The 25,034-nt window shown below is 39.9% G+C and overlaps 1 protein-coding gene across 7 annotated transcripts in view; it reads right to left on the bottom strand.

The window, feature by feature from the left end:
- Atp1b3 (ATPase Na+/K+ transporting subunit beta 3) overlaps positions 1 to 23,602 on the bottom strand; it is a 38,490-nt gene extending 14,888 nt beyond the window's left edge. The window contains exons 1-3 of one of the 7 annotated variants that reach the window (XM_026385040.2): positions 23,300 to 23,389; positions 4,618 to 4,676; positions 3,126 to 3,254 (exon numbers count right to left, since the gene is read on the bottom strand). In XM_026385040.2, coding sequence (XP_026240825.2) covers positions 3,126 to 3,192 — 67 coding nt within the window. In that variant the 5' untranslated portion in view covers positions 3,193 to 3,254; positions 4,618 to 4,676; positions 23,300 to 23,389. Of the gene's footprint in view, positions 1 to 3,125; positions 3,255 to 4,535; positions 4,677 to 8,032; positions 8,167 to 22,731; positions 22,905 to 23,299 lie in introns of those variants that run through there. The other 6 variants (XM_077795287.1, XM_026385041.2, XM_026385042.2 and 3 more) reach the window with 6 other exon arrangements.
- Between the last annotated feature and the right edge of the window lie 1,432 nt (positions 23,603 to 25,034).

Here is a 25,034-nt window from a genome sequence, read left to right as displayed (position 1 = left end):
AAGCAGATCTCACAGTAAGTAACATGGAAAATTGTGCCCAGAGGCATGCTTAAATTATCAACTTCTTACTTCTCTTCAATTATCAAGGGAAAGTCACCTAAAATTAAAGAAAATTCAAATCTTAGAACCAATCCAGATGATACCTATTTAAAAATGTCCCCTAAGGGCTGGGGATGTGGCTCAAGTGGTAGCGTGCTCGCCTGGCATGCGTGCAGCCCGGGTTTGATCCTCAGCACCACATATAAACAAAGATGTCGTGTCTGCCGAAAACTAAAAAATAAATATTAAAAAAATTCTCTCTCTCTCTCAAAAAAAAAAAAATGTCCCCTAAATTTGATTATTTTCAGCTAACTATATTCTCTCTTCCTTACTTTATTTTAGTATGGGGATTGAACTCAGGGGCACTCGACCACCAAGTCACATCCCTAGCCCTGTTTTGTATTTTATTTAGAGACAAGGTCTCACTGAGTTGCTTAGCACCTTGATTTTTTTCCTGAGGCTGGCTTTGAACTCACAATACTCCTGCCTCAGTCTCCCAAGCTGCTGGGATTACAGGCATGCACCACTATGCCTGGCTCTTCCTTACTTTAAAAAAATGCAATTTTATTTTGACTTTTCATATTCATTTTCTATCAAATATCTTTTTAGGTTGTGCCAACTTGTCATTAATAAACAAAGAAAATTTTTAGCAAATAAGTCTAAGCATGTCATTAAATTATAAACTTTATGGAAACATTCATAAAGATAGCTTCTTCAATTAAAGAGGCCTATTCATTTAAAACTCTATATGCTAAATATTCATTGTTCTACATTAAAATGTGCATTACACATACTGAGTTTGAAGTATAACTATCAACAATTTCATATCAGGAACTCCCATGTACACAGAACATGTTAACAATCTTGAGCTTAGAAAATGCAAACATATTTATCTGTAAGAAATAATCAGGCTTTCAACTTTAATATAAACAGTCCACATATCTAATCACACTGTATTTCATATATACCTATGTGTATATGTACACATGGACTCATTTGCTTACACTACAGAAGTATTATAATGTAATACATTGGATAAAAAACTTTAAAGAGCTAATTTTAAAACTGTACTTAAAAACACTGAACACATTTTACTGCTTATATACTTAGTATTTCTAAAATAGGAAGTATTTTTATCCAATGTATTATATTATAATACTTCTGTAGTGTAAGCAAATGAGTCCATGTGTACAATGAGAGATAAGGAAAAAAGAGTGAAGCTAGTCTCTGATATTTGGTCAAATAAACTAAGAGTTAAGAGAAATTTATTCAGAACACTTGGATAAATATTAGCTATAAACAAAGGAAATCACTAAATTGTTCTAGAAAAAAAATGGTTGGGGAAATTGGTTCAGTTTGGCTGCTGATATGCTCAGAGTCCATGCAGCAAGTGGGGATCTAGATGAGGCTCCCAGATCTCAGCACGAGCACAGCCGGGTGGGACATTCTTTGTAGTGAAGTGCTGGTCTATGTTGAGCATGTGCAGCAGCACCCCGGGCCTCTACTTGCAGTTGTACCTCTTTTGTTCTAATAACCAAAAATATCTCCACACATTGCTGATTAGCTCCTGGATGACAAATGACCACTGGCTGAAAATCCAATGCTCCAGTGACAGCCTCCAGCTGGACTCCCACTTTGTTGGACTGCAGCCCACCCACTCCCCCAGCTCTCCAACTCCCACTTCTCTAGGAAGAATCCTCTCATTTACATTTCTGGGAATAACATACACCAGAATTCTACACATAATTGTTTCTTACTCTAAAAACAGCCAACACCTGGGTAGGGGTGCTGCCCTGTGGTAGAGCGCTTGCCTAGCATGTATGAAGTGTCCTGGGCCCTATCTCTAGCACCTCTACTGAGAAAATACTTGGGCCATGGCCACCAACCAAGAGAGAGCTGGCATTCAAAGGCTATTTCAAAAGAATAAAATCAGGAGGTAGAAAAATATAATTTATTTATTTATTTTTATTTTATTATGTTAGTTGCAGATGGACACAATATCTTTATTTTATTTATTTAATTTTATGTGGTGCTGAGGATGGAACTCAGGGCCTCACACATGCTAGGCAAGCGCGCCACCACTGACCCACTATCACAGCCTGAAAAATGTAATTTAAATAAGTGTTTCAGGTAAGTTCTAACTAAATCATCTCTGTCACATGGAGAATTTTTTTCTTAAAACATAGAAGAATCAAACATATAAAGAGTACTTTTATTCTCTACTGATATAACTAACATTTTTACCACTTTCATAGTAGGCAATTAAAACCATAAAGCATGAATTTTATAAGACTAATGGTCTAGCCCAGGCCAGAGCTGAATAATCATTTTACATATAAGTCACTCAAGGCAAAATGAAACTGTCACACAACATTCACATCATTCATAACTGTGACTTCACTAAAATCCAATATTCATTTCTGTTCATTCTTCACAAAGGACTCAAGAGCTATCAGGAAAAAAAAAAAAAAAACATCAGAAAATGAATGTAAAGCTGGGCACAGTGGTGCACACCTGTAATCCCAGCAGCTCGGAGGATCTAGAGTTCAAAGCCAGCCTAAGCAACTCAGTGTGACCCTGTCGATAATAAAATATAAAAAAGGGCTGGTGAAAATGCCAATATTTTCTCTGATATAAGGAGGCTGATTCATAGTGGGGTTTGGGTGGGGGAGCATGGGAGGATTAGATGAACTCTAGATAGGGCAAAGAGGTGGGAGGGGAAGGGAGAGGGCATAAGGTAGAAAAGAGGGTAAAATGAGATGGACACCATTACCCTAGTACATGTATGAAGACACAAATGGTGTGAATAAACTTTGTATACAACCAGGAAAAAAAAAAAAGACTGGTGCTATGGCTCAGCAATTAAGCACCCCAAGGTTCAATCCCTGGTACCAAAAAAAGAAAAGAAAATGAATGTGAAGATCTTTTAAATCAGTATGTAAATATTGGACAACAAAAATAATATTGTTCACGTTACCGGACTCCAAAGTGTCATTATCTTCTATCTGCTATAATGCAGAAGAGATTTATGGTGAATTTAAAATACAATCCAATTTTGTTAGAAATTATAAATGTAATGTAATTACCTGGACTAGGAATCTGGTCACGATATTTTGGAACCTCATCGTTCAGAGTCTGAAGCATAACCCACATTGTGAATGAGAAGAGTGCAGCCAAGAACCCATAAAAAACTAGGTAGAAGAGCAAGATCAAACCTGCAAAAGAAATTAAAACCTATGAAATGTGAAGACAGACATGTGCACACACATTTGTCCAAGTTAATTAAAAAAAAAAAAGACAAAACCAAACATGGTTACTGCGAGGCTATGAGCCCAAGCACTGCCATGCACACAGCCAAATATCCTCATATTCAGGCCGCAAGGATTTGCCCAAGCAACGGATACTTCAGCAGGCAGCACCCACTCATCCCATGAGCCCTCCTTTCCTCTGGTCCCTCCCAAATTGAAGTAGCTTCCACCACTCCTACTCTGGTTCAGTCAGAGCTTTATGACTCAGTACATGGAGAGTGTTTCCCAAAATGAACTTAATGCCCTCTAAAGAGAGAAGAAATTGATTTTAGCTGGGACAACCTCTCCTCCAATATATTCATATGTTTAAGTAACAAACAGAAAAAAATTAGTAAATTAAACCTGTATTTCACAGATATTAATTATTTGTATAAATTTGTTTTAAAAACAGAATTGATTTAAAAAACAATAACCAGGAAATGGGCAAAGAAGGCAAAATTATGAAGATGGTCCTCAATGAATACAGTTTAGGAAACACTGGTAGAGTGCGAGGGCTCGTGCATAGTGAAAGGAGGACAAGACCAGAAACAGGCACACTAGTCAAGGGACCTTCTCAGCTCTACTGCTAGGCACAAATCGAGATCTGGCAGACACATTTTAACAACATTTTAATCCCTTCCTTCACGATTTGGAAATGCTCAAATATATCCCAAACCAGTACTTTATTTTGGGAACTCCTAAAAATCAATAATTTTTCTTAATATCTATATCCAAAATTCTAACATCAGAAGTGATCCTTAGAATATAGTTGTCACTCATTTAAATGTTTAAAACTAAATTGATCAGACATTAGACTAGATACAGCAATAGTGAATACTGAACTTCAGAGCTGAAATTGTGTCAGCTTTACAACCTATTTTTTTTTTTGTTTGCCAGACTACATTCCTCAGAGGGGCTAAAGCAGGGCTTCCTAAGTGGACCCCCACTGCCCTACAAGGAGTAACTTTAGATGTTCTAAAATTTCTGTAATGATAGATTTCTGAATAGAATAATTTTCCCCAGGGACTATACACTTTCTTCTGATTCTCAAATGACCTCATGATCCCAAAACAGATTAAGCCAAGTTAGATGACTTTCTCAATTGTAGGTCAGGAAACCACGCCCAATCCCCTCTTTCAAGTAAAGGGGAAACAGTTAAAATAATTTCATTTTAATTTAGACTAGCATTCCACCCCTCCCCCCAATTACCAGGAGGCCAAGACAGTGAGGGAGAGAACACAAGAAGAGAGGACAGGATGTCACCTTCAGGCAGCATCACCCCCCACCACACCTGTGATTCTGCTTCAGAGAAAGAGGAGGAAGCCCCATCTCAAAGGAGTGATCCATCTGCTGCAGGGGGAAATGAAACAGAGACCACAGGCCGCTTTAATGAGACAAAGGTAACAGCACTTCGATCCTCTGCCCAACAGAATAGGGTCAACAAACATACATAGTGAGTCTAGCTGTGATCCAGCAAAACTTCACTTAGGAAACAGGAAGTCTGATGGTGCATGCAAGACAAATTAAATTGGAGGAATTTGAAATATAAGTGCTAACAAAGAGTTTAATTATTTAGTAGTGTTTTACTGTCATCTCAAATATTACACTACTTTCAAAATTTTGATTTTAAATTTACAGGAAAAATAATGTAAATGAAATTTATAAGTTACAAAATAACTAAATAGAAAGCAGACATGAATAAGCTGTTCCCAAATCTGTGTTCAAAAGAATCATTATACGATAAAAAAACTTCTAAAGCTTCCTAAAATGAGTTATATATCATAAACCATATATACAAATCAGCAACAGCCACGTCAACATCTGATGCCATACACTAGCGTCTACTGATAGTTACTTTAAGCACTGAAGCGAGTTCTCCCTATTTGAAAAAATTTGTGAACCCAAAACTTAAAAATTAGAACTAATCTCTTATAAATATATGAAGACTACTCATAAGTGTAGTGATACTTTATCAACTGAAACTCCTCCTCCTCCCTAAGAAGAGAAAAAAAAAACCCAGAAATTTACAAAAGAAGTTGTAAATTGCTGCTGTTAACCTCAGGGTAAACTTGAAGCTCAGTGGGCTGATGGGGCTTAACCCAAACACTGAGGTCCTCAAGGACAGTGAAAGTGGAACCTCTTCAGTGTGCCAGCATGTCTGCTCTGCTGCTACTAGATTAAGTGGGAAACAATAAACAGCAGGTATTATTATTACTAATGCTCCCTAGTTTAAAATCCTCCAAATTTCCTGAAGTCATTACCCAAGAAAAGAAACTAACACAAACATTGGTAGTTAAGTAAGTAATTTAAGGTCAACAAAAATCACAACCAAAGACATTCTCAAATACTGCGGTTTAAAGCGGTATCAGCATTTTTCTATTTCACATGGTCATTCCTACAGTACAGAAGCACAAATGCTACTTCTTTATTTTCCCTTTGAGATCTAAGAGCACACAGTAGAACAGCAACCCAACCACTAACAATGTTTTCTCTTTCAGAGGCACTGACCCTCCTCCCTTTCTTCATTGCTGTTCTTGAGAAGCCCTAGTTTTTAAAATCAGTTTCTGCTCTCAGGCCACGGTTTACCCTGTGTCATCCAGGAAAAGGAGAAATAGGCCCTCCCCTGCTTCAATCCCACCTGCTTATAAAATTCAATCCCCGCACTATGAGAGCCAAGGGCTTGTCCTCCACTGCAGAGGTGCCCCAGCCGTCAGCTAGCAATCTAGGAGGTGCCTACTGTCCCCTTGGGTGATATCAGACACTAGAAAAATAACAAAACTTAGCAAAATGCTGGATTTAGGATTCCAATTTTATTACAAAGGAAACATACAGCGTAGGGTCTGGAAGACAATACAACGTTTTTGCCCTCTCCCTCCCAGAACAAGTCTCCCAACCTGGTAGCTCCACTTACGTGTCAATGTGACTGGGGTCTCATTATGGAGGTATGACAGATGGACTTGAGGGCTGCATAACTGCACTCAATTTCCAACCCCTTCTCCTGCCCTCCCTGGAAGTCTGGCTGCCTCAAAAACCCAATGCTACTGGGACTTGGCTGGTCTTTCTGGGGACCAGCCTCCACCCTGAAGTAAACTAGCAAAAAGAAGACCCTCCCATTACTCAGAAAATTCTGTATTTGGAAGTGTATATTTTACATTTCTACCAGCAGGGTTCCAATTTTTCCACATCCTTATCAACACTGCTAAAGATGAATGATGTTGAGCATCTTTTCAGGAACTTATGGCATTTGCATGTCTTTTTTTGAGAAATGTCTATTCAGACCCTTTGCCCATTTTTAAATTTGGTATTAATTTTTTATTATAGAATTCTTTATACACTGTAGACATAAGCCTCTTATCAGGTTCTTTCCCTTGGGTGCTGGGGATCAAACCCCAGGCCTCACATGTACCACGAAGGCATGGTACCCAATGAGCTACACTATGTCCATAGTCCTTTTTAAAATTTTATTTTGAGACAGGGTCTTGCTAACTGGCTGGAGCTGGCCTTGCAATCCTCAACCTCAGCCACCCAAGTAGCTGGTTAACTGGGATTTCAGGTTTGAGCCACCCAGATCATTTTCTATTATTATTATTTGTGAGCTGTCTTTTCATTCTCATGATGGTCTCTCTTAAAATAGAAAAATTCTTAGTCTTGACGAAGTCCAATATACCTATTTTTTCTTTAAATCCCTGTGCTTCTATTGTTGTAGCTATAACACCACTGCCTAATCCAACACCAGGAAGACTTGCATTTGTTTACTTCCAAGAATTTCATGGTTTTAACTCTTAACTTCCTAACTGACCTATTGAGTTTATTTTTGTATATGGTTTGTGGCATGGGTCCACCTTCAGTGTTTCACATAGGAATATTCAGTTGTGACATCACACTTTGTTTATTAAAAAAAAGTATTCTTCACTTATACGATAAAAAAACTTCTAAAGAAAGCATGCATTTTTATACATGTACTATTCTTATAATAAAATATAGTAGACATATAGATGTATGCACACACATTTTATACATTATAATCACTATAATGTAGAAAAACTAAAAAGATCACTTGCCTAAAATTAACCTAACACTAAGCCAATACCTCTATATGGTACCTCACCTGGCCTGCTCTCCCAGGAAGCTTAAGCTGTGTTATCTTTTTTACTCGAGAACTCACATTCTGTGTTATTCTTCAGTGACAGACATTTACATGAATAAGTTCTGTTCCACCTCTCTAATAGCTCAAGCGTCACAACTGACAGATACATAAGCAAAGAATTACAGATATCAAGTGGAAGTTGGGGGTGGAGGAACTGCCTCTAGCAGGGAGAGGAAGGAAGGAGATTTCACCAGAGAAGGCCTCCCAGAGAAAGGTAAGCTGGCTCACAAGATGGAAAGCTCAGACAGCTCTGGGTCAGGCACTAGGCTGAGAAGCAGAAGTACAGAGGAGCAGCCAGCGGAGAGGAATTCTGCTCCTCCTGCAATGCACCCACGCCATGCAACTCGCAACAGAAGCAGGAGCATGGATATGAAGCAGGAAAATTAGGCAATGTCCTGGATGGGCCATGTAGCAGAGCACCTCTACAACTAGACCATCTGTGGTTACACAGCTCCGGCCACCACTGAATGATGACAGGAAAGGCCAAAGAGAAGGACTATAGAACCAACCAACAATTATCAAGCATTCAAGATAAAATAATCCAATAGAAAAAAACTACCAAATTCAACCAAGAGTTCCTTAGGGCCTCAGTAAGTTGCTAAGGCTGGCTTTGAACTCAGGATCCTCCTGCCTCAGGCTCCTGAGCCGCTGTGATTACAGGCATGTGCCACCATGCCCAACTCAACAGGAATTCTAAAAAGAATAAAATAGGTCTCAAAAACCCCAGGAGGAATAAAGTAACCTCAGAATGATGCAGAGCCACATGTTTAAGTGTGAAACACTCAAAGAGAGTTGCAGAATTCTAAAAATACATTATATAAAGTGTTGATGGGCCAGAAACTTACAAATAAAATTCATACATAGTGGTAACCTCTAAATAAGAGGTATTACCTCTAAATAAGCATTATGTTCTGGGACATGGACAAGGAAAATTTGAGTTTTGGCCACACTGTCTTCATTTCCTTTTATTGTTGCTGAAGAAAAATATGGTATTGAGAAAAAAAAAAATTCATGGAACAAATTCCAAAAAAAAGTTAATATAACTGTTTATTTTTCACTTTTAAAAGTTCTCTTGACATATTTAAGACAAAGCTAGGTGCAGCCGTGCTCACCTGTAATCCTAGCTACTACTAAGAAGGAAGAGGTGGGAGGATCAAATTCCAGGCAAGCACGAACCCTAACTCAAGATAAAAAAATAAAAAGTGCTGGGGATGCAGCTCAGTGGTAGAGCATCCTGGATCCAGTGCCCAGAGCTGGGGGTGGGGGGGTGGGAAGAATCCTTATGTTGTAAAGAAAGAGTCATGATATGAGAGAGCAAAATGATGAGCAAGGAACTATAAAGTGCAGGAAGCCACCCATGAATTACTTGAGGGTCTTCTATCAGTATGGCAGCCAGGGAAATTTTAGGGGTCACCTTGGGAACTATCCGTGGCTCTCCCAAGCAATAGACTGCCCAAGGCACATGACCTTTATCTTGGCTCTATTAGGAAGATCCCTCATAGTAGCTCTGGAGATGGGCGTAAGTAACCCTTTGGGAACTGGACAGCCCATCTATAACCTTTTTGTTCCCCGATATAAATAGCAAGCTCGGGCTCCATTTTGCTTTGTAGTATAGATGCTTGATCCATATGATCAGCTTCCCTCCACACTTTCTGAAAATATTTTCTGTTGTGGTTTTCTCATTGTTCTATTTTTCTTAGCTTTTATTTCGTAGCCAGCCCATTCCCATTTCCATTGCCTGTGCAGGACTCAGGTGAAAATAAAGAACATTCAGCAGGACAATAAAGGATTAATATCCAAGGCATATCAAAATGCCCTTAGACCCATGAGAACATAATACCAAAGAAAAACAATCAAAAGACTGCAGGCATTTTAAAGAAATGGAAACGGAGCAAACAAAAATATGCTTTGTTGTAGATATCAGAAATATTGTGCTGCTACAAACATTGATGTAGCTGTGTCCCTGTAGCATGCTGTTTTTTAAGTCCTTTGGGTATAGACCAAGGAGTGGGATAGCTGGGTCAAATGGTGGTTCTATTCCTAGTTTTCCAAAGATTCTCCATACTGCTTTCCATATTGGTTGTACCAATTTGCAGTCCTACCAGCAATGTATGAGTGTGCCTTTTCCCCCATATCCTCACCAACACTTACTGTTGTTTGTATTCTTGATAACTGCCATTCTGACTGGAGTGAGATGAAATCTTAGAGTAGTTTTGCTTTGCATTTCTCTAATTGCTAGAGACGTTGAACAGTTTTTCATATATTTGTTGATTGATTGTATATCTTCTTCTGAGAAGTGTCTGTTCAGTTCTTGGCCCATTTATTGATTGGGTTATTTGTTTTTTTTTGGTGTTAAGATTTCTTGAGTTCTTTATATATTCTAGAGATTAGTGCTCTATCCAACCTAAATGCCCTTCAGTAGATGAATGGATAAACAAAATGTGATATATAGACACAATGGAATATTATTCAGCATTAAAAGAGAATAAAATCATGGCAACTTGAAACACACACGCACGTGCACACAGGTAAATGGATGGAGCTGGAGAATACCATGTTAAGTGAAATTAGCCAATCCCAAAAAATCAAATGCTGAATGATTTCTCCGATTTAAGGATGCTGATTCATAATATGCTGTGTGTGTGAGGGCGAGGATTAAATGAACTCTAGACAGGGCAAAGGGGAAAAGGGGAAGGAGGGGGTTATAGGGGTAGGAAAGACAGTGGAACGAGATCGTCATCATTACCCTAAGTACATGTAGGAGACACGAAGGATGTAACTCTACTTTGTGTACAACCAGAGATATGAAAAACTGTGCTCTATATGTATAATATGAATTGTAATGCATTATTGTCATATATAACAAATTAAAATTAAAAAAGAAATATTACAAATTAAATCAGCCAGATACCATCACTCCATCAAAATGGAAAAAATCTTCAAGAGTTATAATATCTACTACTAAAAAAATTGAAGAGAAAACAGATAAACTCCGGAGTTTAAGTTTGTATAGCTTTTTTGGAGCACAACCTACTAACAATAAAAATAAGCATATACTATACAACTGGAGATTCCACTTCTCAATTTATTTACCCTAGAAAAATTTTATATACTTGTTCACACACTTGCACAGAGTAATGTTTAAGCTGGAGAAAAAAAAATATATATATATTATCTCCATATCCAGGTATAGTGGCACATTCCTGAAATTCCAGCTACTCAGCAGGCTGAGGCAGGAGGACTGCAAGTTTGAGACCAGCCTGGGCAACATAATGATACCCTGTCTCAAAATTAAAAATAAAAAGGACATAGGATGCAGCTTAGTGGTAGAGTGCCCATGGATTCAACCCTAGTGCCAGGTGGGGGAAAAAAGGAAATTCCTATCTATCTATCTATCTATACACGTATTTATATATATGTGTGTGTGCACGTGCGTGTGTGTTTCAAGTTGCCATACTATGAAATATTATGTAATTATTCAAAGGAATGAGACAAATCTGTGTATACTGACATGGAAACACAGCCAAGACATATTAAATGAAAAAGAAAAAGTTCCACGACATGTAATTTTCCTATTTCTCATGTAAAAATGGGGAAAGATAAACTACTTCTTCCTACATATCCCATATGTACCCACTTATAAACATTTGTATGAATGCACTGAAACAGGACTTATAGAAAAACTGATAAACATCAGCTTGTAATCCCAGTGACTCGGGAGGCTGAGACAGGAGGATCATGAGTTCAAAGCCAGCCTCACAACTTAGCAATGTCCAAAGCAACTCAGTGAGACCCTGCCTCTAAATAAGATACAAAATAGGGCTGGGGATGTGGCTCAGTGGTTGAGTGCCCCTGAGTTCAATTCCCAGTACCAAAAAAAAAAAAAAAAAAAAGACAAACTGATAAATCTCCTATAGGAGGACTGAGATTGGTAAAGACAATCAAAAGAAAGGTATTCATAATTATTTCTCAATTAGTAATATTTACAAATGCACAGAAAAGCATATGAATGAAATGTAACAGTGAACACCCACAAAAGCGCCTAGAGTCTATAAACATTTTACTATACTTGTGTCATTTTTTGGATGCATTTCAAGTTGCAGATGGCAGTATACTTTACCCCCAAAACACTTCAACATGCATACTAACTAAAATTTAGCAATAAATTTACATTCAGTGAAATGTACCATTCAATGGTTTTTGACAAAATGCATCCATATATATGGTCAAAACCCCTCTTCAATGGGGCTGATGTTGTGGCTCAGCAGCAGAGCGCTCTCCTAGCACGTGCAAGGCACTGGGTTCAATCCTCAACACCACATATAAATAAATAAATAAAATAAAGGTTTTGTGTCCACTACAACTAAAAAACATTTAAAAAAAAACAAACCCTCAAGATACAGAATGCTATCCCTGAAATTTCCTCCACATCTCTTCCAATCAGTCCCCACGCCCACTCACCCTAGAAGCAACCATCATTCTGTACTTTTTTCCAGTGTACCGGTAAGTGTTGCTGGTTTTAGAATTTCACAGAAACAAAATCATCTATCTCTTCAGGAAAGCTTTCTTCCTATTCAGACTAATCGCGAGATTCAGCCATTGTCCTGCCTATCTTTTCTTTTTACCATTAAGTAGTATTCCATTATTTAGACATACCAGTTTGTTTATCCATTTTCCTGCTGATGGAAACCTGGTCTGTTTCCAGTTTGGGGCTATTATGAATAGAGCCACTATGAACATTCTTGTACAAATGTTTTTGAGGACCTATGTTTTCATTTCTCTTGGATAAACACCTAAGAGTAGAAATGCTTGCTCAGGGAGTAGGTGTGTATTTGTTTTTTACAAGAAACTGCCAGACTTCTACCTAAAGTAGATACACCATATATTGCTTAAAAAGCACTACACAGTTAACAATGGTAACCCAGAAAAGAAGCAGAGTATGACAGTGAATTTAATGGCTACTCACATTTGTATTTGTAAAACTTCAAATGCTGCTGTTATTTCTGTTACATGATATTAAAAAGCCAAAAGTTCACACCCCATTCAGATCAGTTCAGATTTCTTCCATCTATAGCTACTTCAAATAGAAAAGTTAGACACTGCAACAGGCACTGTGCAGCCAACAAACCTAAAATACTTATCTGGTCCTTGTAAAGTCTGCTGCCTCCTATTCTAAAGCATTTTTATTGGCCTTGTACTTAACTCAAAGTGACATTTGAAACTACATACAACTTTTCTCTTTTATAGAAGGCCAACAAATTTTATGTGACTTCTTCAAACTTAGATGCTTACGAGGAACTAAAATTTAGGTCTATATTCTGAGTCCCAGTCTGGTCATCATCTTAATATTTTAGTGTACTTCTAAGATTCATCAAATAAAAATATGTATACTGACAGGCTCACTTTTACTACAATGCTCTATCTGGAAACTTCAAAATGAATTAGAAATTGAAGGAAACAGAGTTCATGATGATCTGAGTGACAGAATTATGCCTTCCTATATGATGAACTCCACAAATAAAATTTTTACAGTTAAGCCTCAAGTTTAACCCAAGGACTAGATGAATCACAAGCTGAAATGATTAAATGACAATTTGTTCATCAAGAAAATATTAAGTGCTTACTGTGTACTAGATACTGTATGGAATAAAATGTAGATGCAAATCCTGCTGAGAACATCTAGTTAGTAGAAGCAATGTATGTATGCCTGTACACACACCCGCACGTACAACTATAATCTAAGATTATAATTCCAGCAACTCAGGAGGCTAAGGCATGAGGATTCCAAGTTTGAGCCCCGCTTTAGCTTCACCCTAGAGAGGCCCTGTCTCAAAATAAAAAATAAAGAGCTGGAGGCATAGCTCGGGGGTAATATAGCCCTGGGTTCAATCCCCAGTACTAGGGGGTTGGGGAAGATGTTATAGGAAATAAATGGTATTATTTTCACTTATCATTAGAGTAAATCAGAGAAGACTTACAGCAGAGCTGACATTCAAACCAGGCCTATGAAGAAATAGGGAAGAATTAATGTGCAGAGAATGAAGAGGATGAGGAAGGGAACAAAGTGGCAGTTCCAGACCCAGGGCATTAGATACACCTATTTGCCTACTACATGGGGTGTGTGATGAGGTGGGAAATGACAGGTTATAAGGTTGGAAACTTTTTATCTCCAAGCCGATGTAGAAGAAGTCTTGAATGCCACGCTGTTTGGAACTTACTTAAACTTATATAAGCATTGGGGATCCAATCAATTTTGGGGTGTGGGTTGCAGCATGATTAAAGTTTGAGCCTTAGAAATAATCTGACAGCAGCAAGGTTACATAGATTCCAACTGACTGCTTGGATCTTTTTGGAAATGCTCAGGAGCTTAAGAGTCCTCCTTCCCTAGATACCACACTTTTGTAAAAAAAAAGATGAAAGTCAGAAAGTCAATTATCTGGGGCTGGGGATGTGGCTCAAGCAGTAGCGCGCTCGCCTGGCATGCGTGCGGCCTGGGTTCCATCCTCAGCACCAAATACAAACAAAGATGTTGTGTCTGCTGAAAACTAAATAATAAATATTTAAAAATTCTCTCTCTCGGGGCTGGAGATGTGGCTCAGCGGTAGCGCGCTCGCCTGGCATGCGTGCGGCCTGGGTTCGATCCTCAGCACCACATACCAACAAAGATGTTGTGTCCGCCGAGAACTAAAAAATAAATATTAAAAATTCTCTCTCTCTCTCTCTCCTCTCTCACTCTCTCTTTAAAAAAAAAAAAAATTCTCTCTCTGTGTCTCTCTCACTTTCTCTTAAAAAAAGAAAGTCAATTATCTATTTGAATTGAAACAACTTTAAAAAAGATCTTCATTTCATGTTTGTTCGATTTATTTATTTATTTATTTATTTAGGTGCTAGTGATCGAACCCAGGGGCGCTTAACCACTGAGCTACATCCTCGGGTTTTATTTACAGACAGGGTCTCACTGAGTTGCTTAGGGCCTGGCTAAGGCTGGCTCTGAAATGTTTTTAAGACTTTACAAGTAAAACACACTATCAGTTCCTGGTAAAATGGGGACAGGGTTAATGGGATTGTTACCTGAGGGTTGATTTGAAACAGGTGGCTAGGGTTATGAAGTTAGGAAAAAAGTGAGCACCCCAAGGGTTCTCTGAATGTACACTTTCCCAACATGGGGAAAAGGAGAGATAGTGAAAAGGTCAGAAAAAAATTAATTCTTGAATAAACTGTAGGAATATCAATGGGGGTATTGAAGAGATGTTATGGATACAAAACTGGCACAATTTACCAAAGTTTGGAACCCAAATCACAGAAAGGCCAGTGAAGTTATTTTTTAAATTACAAATACAGTATTTCAGTGGAAGAAAGGGAATGACCTCTGTTTACTAGGCAACATATATGGTATTAGAGCTGCAGTTAGTTAGGACACCTAAGCCTTCCTCTCTCACAGTTGTGAGATATACAGGAAGCCAACTAAATAATTAGGGGCCTGGAATCTGAGAGAGAGGCAAAATTTGTGAACAGTCCTGACAACTGTCTTATTAGATTGCCATTGCCAGGAAAGACAAAAACAAGACCCAAGTTAGCACCTAAGAAATAGGTATTCAGGAAACAGAAGAGCAGACAAGGGAGCAGGAAAGGAATGGCTCCACAAGTAGAGAGCAGGGAGGCATAGAGTACATCAAGAATCACTTCTTATGGGCCACATACTGCCAACAGGCTAGAAACCATGATAAGAAAAGTACTGCATGCCTTGGAGGAAGGTCAGTTACCATGGCGCCAGTAACACTAAGAGGAAGTCACAATTGAGAGCTAGCTCCACAAATGACTCAGTAACAAAGTTTAAACAGGTATGTAGGAGGCCATTAAGCTAGAGAAGTCTTTTCAGAATGATTAGTAAGAGCGCCCCATAAGGGAGAGAAGGATACTATTAAAATAAATTTGAGATCAGGTAACTTAAGGGAAAAAAACAAAAAGGACTTTATGAGGTTCTCATAAAAGCAGGAGAAGCTGAACAAAACAATACAGCGGCAAGCTGGAGACCTGGAATAAGAACCCTGGTTCTGTTATTCTTACCAGATGTACAACCCAGACATGTCACAAACTTGCCCGAGTCTCCCCTTAATGGGCCAAGCAGAATTAATTCTCAGCTCCCCTTACCCGCACCCCGAGTGCTGGGGATAGAACCAGAGCTCTTTTAACACTGAAACTTCTATGAAAACCCATCAGTACTATGGGGGAAAAACAAAAAAACAACTGTCCAAACACTGGGAGCATGATCATACATTGGGACCCAATACCATCAAACACTAAGAACATTAAAAATAATACTACAGAAGACTAACCACATAAGAACATTTCATGATACTGCTCATCCATTCAACCAGTTTTTATTACATTTCTATTCACTGCCAGGACAGGCGAGGTGTTAGAGAACCAAAGATGACAAGATGTGTATAAGAAGCCTATAGGAGGGCTAGGGTTGTAGCTCAGAGGTAGTATGCTTGCCTGGCATGCCCAAGGCCTTGGGTTCAATCCCAGCACTATGAAGAAACTAGAAGAAAAAGAGGCAGTTTACTTACAGTCTAGTAAACTAGGAGCAGCATACTACGTAAAGCCACATAGTTAATCCAGTCTTAAGGCAAAGGGGGAATTCAAGGAGTTTTCCAGAGATCAAGCTAACATCTAAATAATTAGCCAAGATAGAGTCTTAGAAGAGGTGGGAAAGAATTACATGAAATGGTAGAGAGAGGTGAGAGTTTTTATGTCATGCTGTGGAACCCCAAGGGCAATGGAGATTTACGTGAAGTGGTACCTACAAAATATGCACTGAAGATTTCTGATAGGCAGCTGGTTTCAGTAATATAAAAAGCCATATGACTACACATGCAGATATGGAGTCTCAACAGATAGTAATCAGTCACCAAAATAGGTAACTCTAAACAGGAAATCTGGAAAGTCACCACAAAGGTTATGAAAAAACCTAATATATCAATCTCTAAGCAAAGGCAAAGGAAAACCACTCTCTTTAGACATTAAGTGATAAAGTCAGCTAACTGCATATTTTAAAACTTTATACAGTTTTAAAAGACTGTTAAAATGTTAACAGTGGGGGCTGGGGATATAGCTCAGTTGGTAGAGTGCTTGCTTCACATGCACAAGGCCCTTGATTCAATCCCCAGTACCACACAAAAAGAAAAAAAAATTAATAGTGGTTATAGTGATTTAAGATTACAGATGATTTCACTTCAAAATCAACATAATGAATGTATAATTAGAAAATAATAACATAAAAAATGTTTTCAGGCAGTGTTAAATGATTGGTCCTTAATAAATAATTATAAATTATGGAAAAGTTGTTACTATTGATAGCAAGTTTCCTTTTAGCTGAACTAGTTTAATTATATGTATATACATTAAAAAGTCAATTTTTAAAAACTGAATTACTTTGGGGGTAAAGTTGTACTATTAAGGCACACAAACACAGTCTAATTACAATGGTGCCCAGAAAACAACACAACACAACACACAGACTTAGCCCTCTCCCTCCCTTCCCCTATAGGACTACTTCCTGGAAAGTCCAAGGAGTGTTGTCTTGCTCCTTCTGGGTGATGGCTCAGGACATGACCTGCCTTGCTCTGCCACCACTATACCCACCTATGGCCTGCATTTACAACCTATGCACAAGGTACGGCAAGTCCTGTTACTTTCCAAACACTGCATATTTTTGTAAAGTTTCATTAATGTCACTCTCATAGGACATCATCTTATAAAACAAGGTGATACTGGGAGAATGTACACATTTGTCTTCCCCACTACAGTTAGACACCCAAGATGGGATGAAGTCTGACTTCCAGAGCAGAGAATTTACTGAGGCATGAACCAGATTGGGAGGAGATGACTGAGAAAATGGCACTTCATGGACCTACAATAAAAGAAAAGGCACATGAACAAAATTTAAGTGCTAATTAAAATTTGGTCTGGAATCCTCTCTATGCTTAGAAACCAATATCTCAAGTTTTAAGTTAATGTTAATCTAAAGCATTTATTGAAAACCTTAATTAACTCCAAAGAACCCTCCCACAAGCAGATGTCTTTAAATGCTATCACCTCATGACACAGTTAAAAAGAAAAAAGGTCTGGCCTTGGAGTCTGAAGGCCCAAGGTTCCTATTCTATCACCAACTCGCTAGGGGAATTTTGGCAAATCTGTAGCCTCAATTTTCTTACCCTATTGCATAGAATGTGTTTCTTAACTGTGGCTCACAGGAGGGAACTGGGCAAGATGAATGACTTTTTTGACTAGAAGCCACAGTAAGAAATGTATCTTACATCAGGATGTCTGCATATAAAAAAATATGCAAACATTTCAGGAAACAACACTCTTAGAAAACCATTAAATAATAAACTTGGTTTTTTACTATTGTTTCATCATTTTAAAAAATTGTTAATTGCAACACATGGCCCTCTACCTAATTTAAGTAACACAAGATGATCTCTAAATTTCTTTTACTCCTTTGACTATGACTATACTTCATGCCCCAAAGTTATTTAATATTTGCAACATCAGCCAGTAGGCGCTAAATTTTCTTTGTCCTGTGTTATCATAAATGACAACCACTTATTCCTGATGTGTATTAATATTACGCAATAGTTCAGTTTGAGATACCAGTTCTAAGTATATTTCCATCACCCACCAAGTCTGCTTTAGAGGGCTGTTGTGAAAATCAAAAGAGGTGACATATGTGCATATAAGCATTTTGCAACTAATATAACCAAGTATAATTTATTAGCCAAATATAAAAGTACTCAAAATCTGTCTATAGCTGTTTTAAATACAGTAATTGTGATGTAACATGCAATATTTTCACTTTATCCAAAATGTTTATAGCAAAATTGATTTTTCATGGGTGCTTTTTAATATATGTAATGTATTTGAGGGGAAGATCTCAGATTATAAATGAATATATTTATAAAATTGTGGAGATAGAAGACCTTTCTCTACACACCAGCAGACCTGGGAGTTTTACAAGGTTAAAAACAAAAAGGTCTGGCCTTGGAGTCTGAAGGCCCAAGGTTCCTATTCTATCACCAACTCGCTAGGGGAATTTTGGCAAATCTGTAGCCTCAATTTTCTTACCCTATTGCATAGAATGTGTTTCTTAACTGTGGCTCACAGGAGGGAACTGGGCAAGATGAATGACTTTTTTGACTAGAAGCCACAGTAAGAAATGTATCTTACATCAGGATGTCTGCATATAAAAAAATATGCAAACATTTCAGGAAACAACACTCTTAGAAAACCATTAAATAATAAACTTGGTTTTTTACTATTGTTTCATCATTTTAAAAAATTGTTAATTGCAACACATGGCCCTCTACCTAATTTAAGTAACACAAGATGATCTCTAAATTTCTTTTACTCCTTTGACTATGACTATACTTCATGCCCCAAAGTTATTTAATATTTGCAACATCAGCCAGTAGGCGCTAAATTTTCTTTGTCCTGTGTTATCATAAATGACAACCACTTATTCCTGATGTGTATTAATATTACGCAATAGTTCAGTTTGAGATACCAGTTCTAAGTATATTTCCATCACCCACCAAGTCTGCTTTAGAGGGCTGTTGTGAAAATCAAAAGAGGTGACATATGTGCATATAAGCATTTTGCAACTAATATAACCAAGTATAATTTATTAGCCAAATATAAAAGTACTCAAAATCTGTCTATAGCTGTTTTAAATACAGTAATTGTGATGTAACATGCAATATTTTCACTTTATCCAAAATGTTTATAGCAAAATTGATTTTTCATGGGTGCTTTTTAATATATGTAATGTATTTGAGGGGAAGATCTCAGATTATAAATGAATATATTTATAAAATTGTGGAGATAGAAGACCTTTCTCTACACACCAGCAGACCTGGGAGTTTTACAAGGTTAAAAACAAAATGATAACAATTTTTTCCTCCCACCACCTACATTAAATTTAGGATTTAAAATGTTTTTTAGAAGGGCCAATGACTGGGGATGTAACTCAGTGATAGAACAACTGCCAAGGATGCACTCTTTTTTTTTTTTTAATTTTTTTTTTTTTTTGCGGGGGTGGGGGGTTACTGGGGATTGAACTCAGGGGCACTCAACCACTGAGCCACATCCCCAGCCCTTTTTATTGTATTTTATTTAGAGACAGGGTCTCACTAAATTGCTCAGTGCCTCATTTTTTGCTGAGGCTTATTTTGAACTTGCAATCCTCCCTGCCTCAGCCTTCCGAGCTACTGGGATTATAGGCATGCACTGCCATGCCCGGCTAAGAATGCACTTGAAGAGCATGAAGGCAAAGTCAGCATTATCAAATTTACAAATTTATAAAGTGCCTAATTTATCACTTCTTGGATGACCAAATCAGAATTCTTTTTAAATGTCAATAAACTGGAACATTTTGATAAGAAAAATACATATAAATGCAAAGTCCTACCAAAAAAGATTAAAGAATTAGGAGAGGTGCTAAAGGTGTAGCTCAATGGAAAAGCAACTGCCTAGCATGTGCAAGAACCTGAATTTGATCCCCTGCCCTGAAAATAAATAAGAGAGAGACAAAAAGAAAACTAGAATAAAACTTTGGTGCAAATGAAAAAGGAGCTTTCTTATAAGTTTTTTTGTTTTGTTTTGTTTTGATTTTTGGTACCAAGGATCCTCAGCCCTTTTTTATTTTGAGACAGGATCTCACTAGGTTGCTTACAGCCTCACTATGTTGCTGAGGCTGGCTTCAAACCTGCAATCAACCTGCCTCAGCCTCCTAAGCCACTGGAATTACAGGCATGCACCACCACACCAGCTTTCTTGTAAGTTTTTAAAATTAATAACACAGGTAAGAATACCTTCCTTGCTGATGAAGGTATAAGATACCACTATATATTCAGTTGAAGTATAAATTGCAGAGGTTTCCAGGAAGGCACTATGACAACATGTATTCAAAATGCAAAGAGTTGGTAGAGTGCTTGCCTTACATGCACAAGGCCCTGGGTTCAATTCCCAGTACCACAAAAAAAAAAAAAAAAAAAAAAAAAAAAAAAAAAAAAAACCCACAACAAAAGGTACACACAAAAGGTGTACCAGTGCAAATATATCCAAGGACATAAATATGCAAAAACAAATATTCCAGGGGGAAGGAAATATAAGGCAGGAGGACCAGCAAACAATAATGAAAGGAAAAAAAAAATCACAGCCTATCTAATTGCAATGGGACAGTGGTCAGCTAAATTTTTTAAAAATATCAATAAAAATGGTGACATGCAGCCGGACACAGTGGTGTACATCTGTAATTCCAGCAACTTGTGAAGAAGAGGCAAGAGGATCCCAAGTTTGTGGCCGGTGTGGTCAACTAAGCAAAAAATAAAAAGGGCTGGGGATGTAGCTTAATGGTAAAGTAAAGCACCCCTGGGTTTGATTCCCAGTACCAGAAAAAAAAAGTAATGTAAATCTTTAAATAACATGGGAAGATGTTCATGTTATACTCAGAAGAATGATCTCTTTTGATTAAAAAAAAATGAAATGTTGTATGCTTTTCAGAAAGAGATATGAAACATTATGTGATGAAATCAGGCAGTTAGCTTATATTATGCAGGGTCAACAAGAGAATTAGAAAAAGGTACCTCTCCTAGCAGATAGTCCCACAGACACACAGGTTTCCCAAGTGACCTTGCCTTTATGAGAATTAAAACAGAGGACTCCTCCTTGAGGCAGACCCAGTGATGCTCCAGAAGCACAGCCTGGCCAACTGAGGATGGACTTCAGTCTCCTCACCCCTGGCCAACACATCCTTAGAGGGATGCCTTTGCATTGGGAACAAATTATGGATTAATTGTCACCTTTTATCCTTTCTACAATAGCTTAATATTATTGTTATAAAGAGATTTACTATTTGTTTTTTAAGAGTAACATAAATACTGGCCAAACAAAATAGCACACACCTGTAATCCCAGCTACTTGAGAGGTTGAGGCAGGAGGATCACAAATTCAAGACAATTTGGTCTAGTCTCAAAACAAAAGATAAAAAAGGGATGTAGAGGATGTAGCTCAGAGGTAGAGCACCCCTGGGTTCAACCCCCAGTACTGCAAAACAAACAAATAGCAACTCTGAAAAAGAGATCTTGTCTTAATCCTTCTAAAATGAATCCCAACTTCACTTGTGTGTACTACTTCAGCCCTTACACCCTGCCCTATACTTTGAAACTTGTACACGTTATCTATTTAAATGCATATTCCCAATAAATCTCTACTCCAAGATCATAAAATACAAAGGTTAAAGAGCACTATCTGTACTTTAAAAAAAAAAAAAAAGGTCATTCTAACAAAGTGAAAATACTCAATGCTAGAAAAAGATGCTGAGGAACAGAGAAAAAACAAAGGTAGCTTATAAAAATTTGTCTCCACTACTCAAAAATGTCTTCAGGACAAAGTTCATACACTCAAGAAAACAATTAAACTCTGGAAGTGCTCATTTTTTTTCCATGTAACTCCGGATGCAAGATTTATTGCATCACACAAGTGTGTTTCCAAAAGAAGATAGCAATTTAAATAAAAATCTTGAGTGATTACCATGCAGTTAGGCAAGGCATCTGTAAAATAATACAACCACTGGAATAGGATTAAAGGAGAACTGGGTTCTTTTCTTGGCTCTTCGGAATATGTAATTTTACACAAGTCAAAATCACAACCTCTCTGGGTCTCATTTTTCTCATCTCTAAAGTGAAGGTTGGACTAGAAAACCTCCAAGGCTCCTTTCAGCTTGTGACAGAACTTCAAGTCTCCTTTCCACCCTGGAGGAGCTCATTTCAGTCGGCAGCAAGTTTATTTTCTGAGTCATAGGTCCTTTACTGTCTTCATGCTTCTCTTAAACATGTGAACAGTTTTCAACTCCAGCAACGTAAAGGTATGTCAAGATCCACCAGCCAAATATTTTTCAAAGGGATTTAAAAAGGTGAAATGAGTTACTTCAGTGTAAGACACCCCCCCCAAAAAAAGCACTTGGCCATCGGTAATCACTTTACAAACAAAAAGGCATCCTAAAGCAGCAGTACCCTAGTAGATGGATTAAATATTTCTTTTAAAACAAAGAGCTCACTCAGAGAACAAGCAAACATACGATATCACTCATCTTTTGAATGCACAGGAAAAAAAAATTGTAGGAATTACTGACTTTCCCCTGAAGAGGCAAATCTATAAGAAATCCGCAGTAATTAAAAAAGAGGAGGAACCAACCTTGTTACGGGCCTTTCCTCCATCGGAATTCAAGAGCCCGTTCGTGCACAATGTACTCGGGCGATTAGCTCACCGCCACATGTCCCTGCAACCCACACACACTGCTCACTCACTCACTCGCACTCCTGCGACCCGTCGGGGTGGCGGCGTGGACGAGTCACAAGATAGCGGCGGGAGTGGAAATTTCCTCTCCCCAGGCGCGGGGCCGGTCTGGCGTCCCTGAGCGCTCCGCGCGCCGGGAGCCTCGGCCTGGCCCCCGCGGCCGGCGGCTCGGTACAAAGGAGGCCAGGCTCGGCCCCGTACGCCCGCGGCCCGGCCCGGCGGGGGTCCCCGGCTTCCGGCGCCGCTCGGGGCGGGAAGCCGGGCCGCACGTGCGCCCCGCTCCGGCCGGCGGAGGAGATGGTCGCGGTCCGGCCGGGACAGCCACCGACGCCGCACCCCGCCGGCAGCCGCACCGGCCCGGCCAGCCCCGCGGGAAATGAATGGGGCCGTGCTCGCTCCGCCGCCGCCCAGGCCGGGGGCGCCCGCGGGGCCCGAGCCGCGCCCGCCCGCCTGCCCGCCCGCTCACCCCAGCTCTTGGCGGTGCGCCCCAGGAACTCTCCGGTGGTCGGGTTGTAGATGAAGAGCTTCCACTCGGCCAGGCTCTGGTTGAAGGACTTCTTCTCTTTCTTCGTCATGGTGGGTGTGCGGACGGCGAGGGGAGCAGCGGCCGCGGGGGTGCAGGCGGCGAGGAGCGCAGAGGCGCGTCCCGGCTCTAGCGGCGCAGCCCGGCGACGGCGGCGGAGGGCGGCACAGCCGAGGACACCTCCTCCTCACCGGGAGCCCTCGAGCCGACTGCGCCGCGCTGGGCCAGGCGGCCGCTCCGGCCGCGGGAGCCTGACGTCTCCGCGCGCCGCAGCCAATCCCCGCGCCGCTCGCCCGCGCCGCCGCCCCCCGCCCGCCCGCGGCTGGGCGCAGCCCGAGGCGGCAGCAGGCCCCGCCCCCGGCCCGCCCGGCTCCTCGGCTCCCGGGGCCCCGGCGCGAGGAAGCAGGAGCCCCGCGCAGCAAGCTTCAGAAACCAGCAGGGCTTAGTGACAAGCACATTCATAACACGCAGAAGGCGGGCGTCCCCGTCCCGCAGGTTCCTCAGGTGGACGGCTGGGTGTCCTGGGCGCTCCCAGGTGCCCAGGCTCTGGGAGATGCTGCCGGCGGCGGCGCGGGACCATGAGAGCACCGAAACGACTCCCGCGTGCCCGGGTCGTCTTCACCGAGCGGGGGACAGCACCTCCCCGCCGTCCCCAGCGTTCCCCCTCCGGCTCTGTGACGTCACTAAAAGATACAGTGCCGAGGACCTCCCGCGGCTACTATAGTGTGCCGAGCGCCGCCCGCCGCGAATGCCCCTGCGGGGCTCGTGCCCGGATTCACCGGGCATCGCGGGTCAGGGGGGCTTTCAGGCTTCCTATGCCGCCAGCAGCATAGTCTTCCTCCGGATTCAACTGAATTTCTCAGTGTCACCAATGTACATGCTCTCCTAAGTTTCCTGTTCACTGAGAGACCCTCTGGTTTTGCTCGGGCACTGCAATTCTTAGCCTACAGGAAATCACTTGGTTTAGTGTCAAATTCCAAAATAACGTTGGTGGCTCTGCTTTTTGACTGTAGTGGACGCTGCCCTAGGGCGGAGCCGAGGGTGTAATCACGTTTGCTAACGGGAGATGGAGCTGAAGAGTCCAGTACTTTAGCACTATAGCTGCAGGAGTTTGGGCAGAAGGTGTGCAGTTTTTTGGAAAAAGAAATGGAGCAGTGCCTGTTTTATTAAATAAAAATTATGAATTAAGAAATGCAACAAGCTGTTTGGATTTTTTAACATTTAGGGAAACTAAGTTTATAATTATGACCAAAGGAAAGACAACGCAAATCCGGTAACTTTCAGAAGATTTGCAGAAGCATTTTATAGAGTTTGGCATTAAATTGGTTCTTAGAAATAGCAAAACATTGTGCAAGTAGACTTGAATGCATTTCTTTATACGCAAGGTTGAAAAAGAACTAAGGAATGGAAGTATTATCTCAAAAAACTATAAATTAGAGGCAAGCTAACATACTGGTAGCATTGATTGCAGGATTTTTAGTTTAGGTAAGAGAAAGATAGAGTCTGCAATGAAATAGAAAACGCTTCTTATTGTGGTGTGTGTGTGTGTGTGTGTGTGTGTGTGTGTGTTGAAAATAAACAACACTTTGAAAAATAATTATCTGGCATGCACAAAGAAAGCGTGGTAAACAAGAACATTATGGAAGAGTGTTTCAAAACTATGCTGAGATTTGTAGTT

The sequence above is a fragment of the Urocitellus parryii genome, chromosome 2 (assembly GCF_045843805.1).
Source record: "Urocitellus parryii isolate mUroPar1 chromosome 2, mUroPar1.hap1, whole genome shotgun sequence".
Taxonomy (NCBI): domain Eukaryota; kingdom Metazoa; phylum Chordata; class Mammalia; order Rodentia; family Sciuridae; genus Urocitellus; species Urocitellus parryii.
This window is presented reverse-complemented; position numbering and strand designations above follow the sequence as displayed.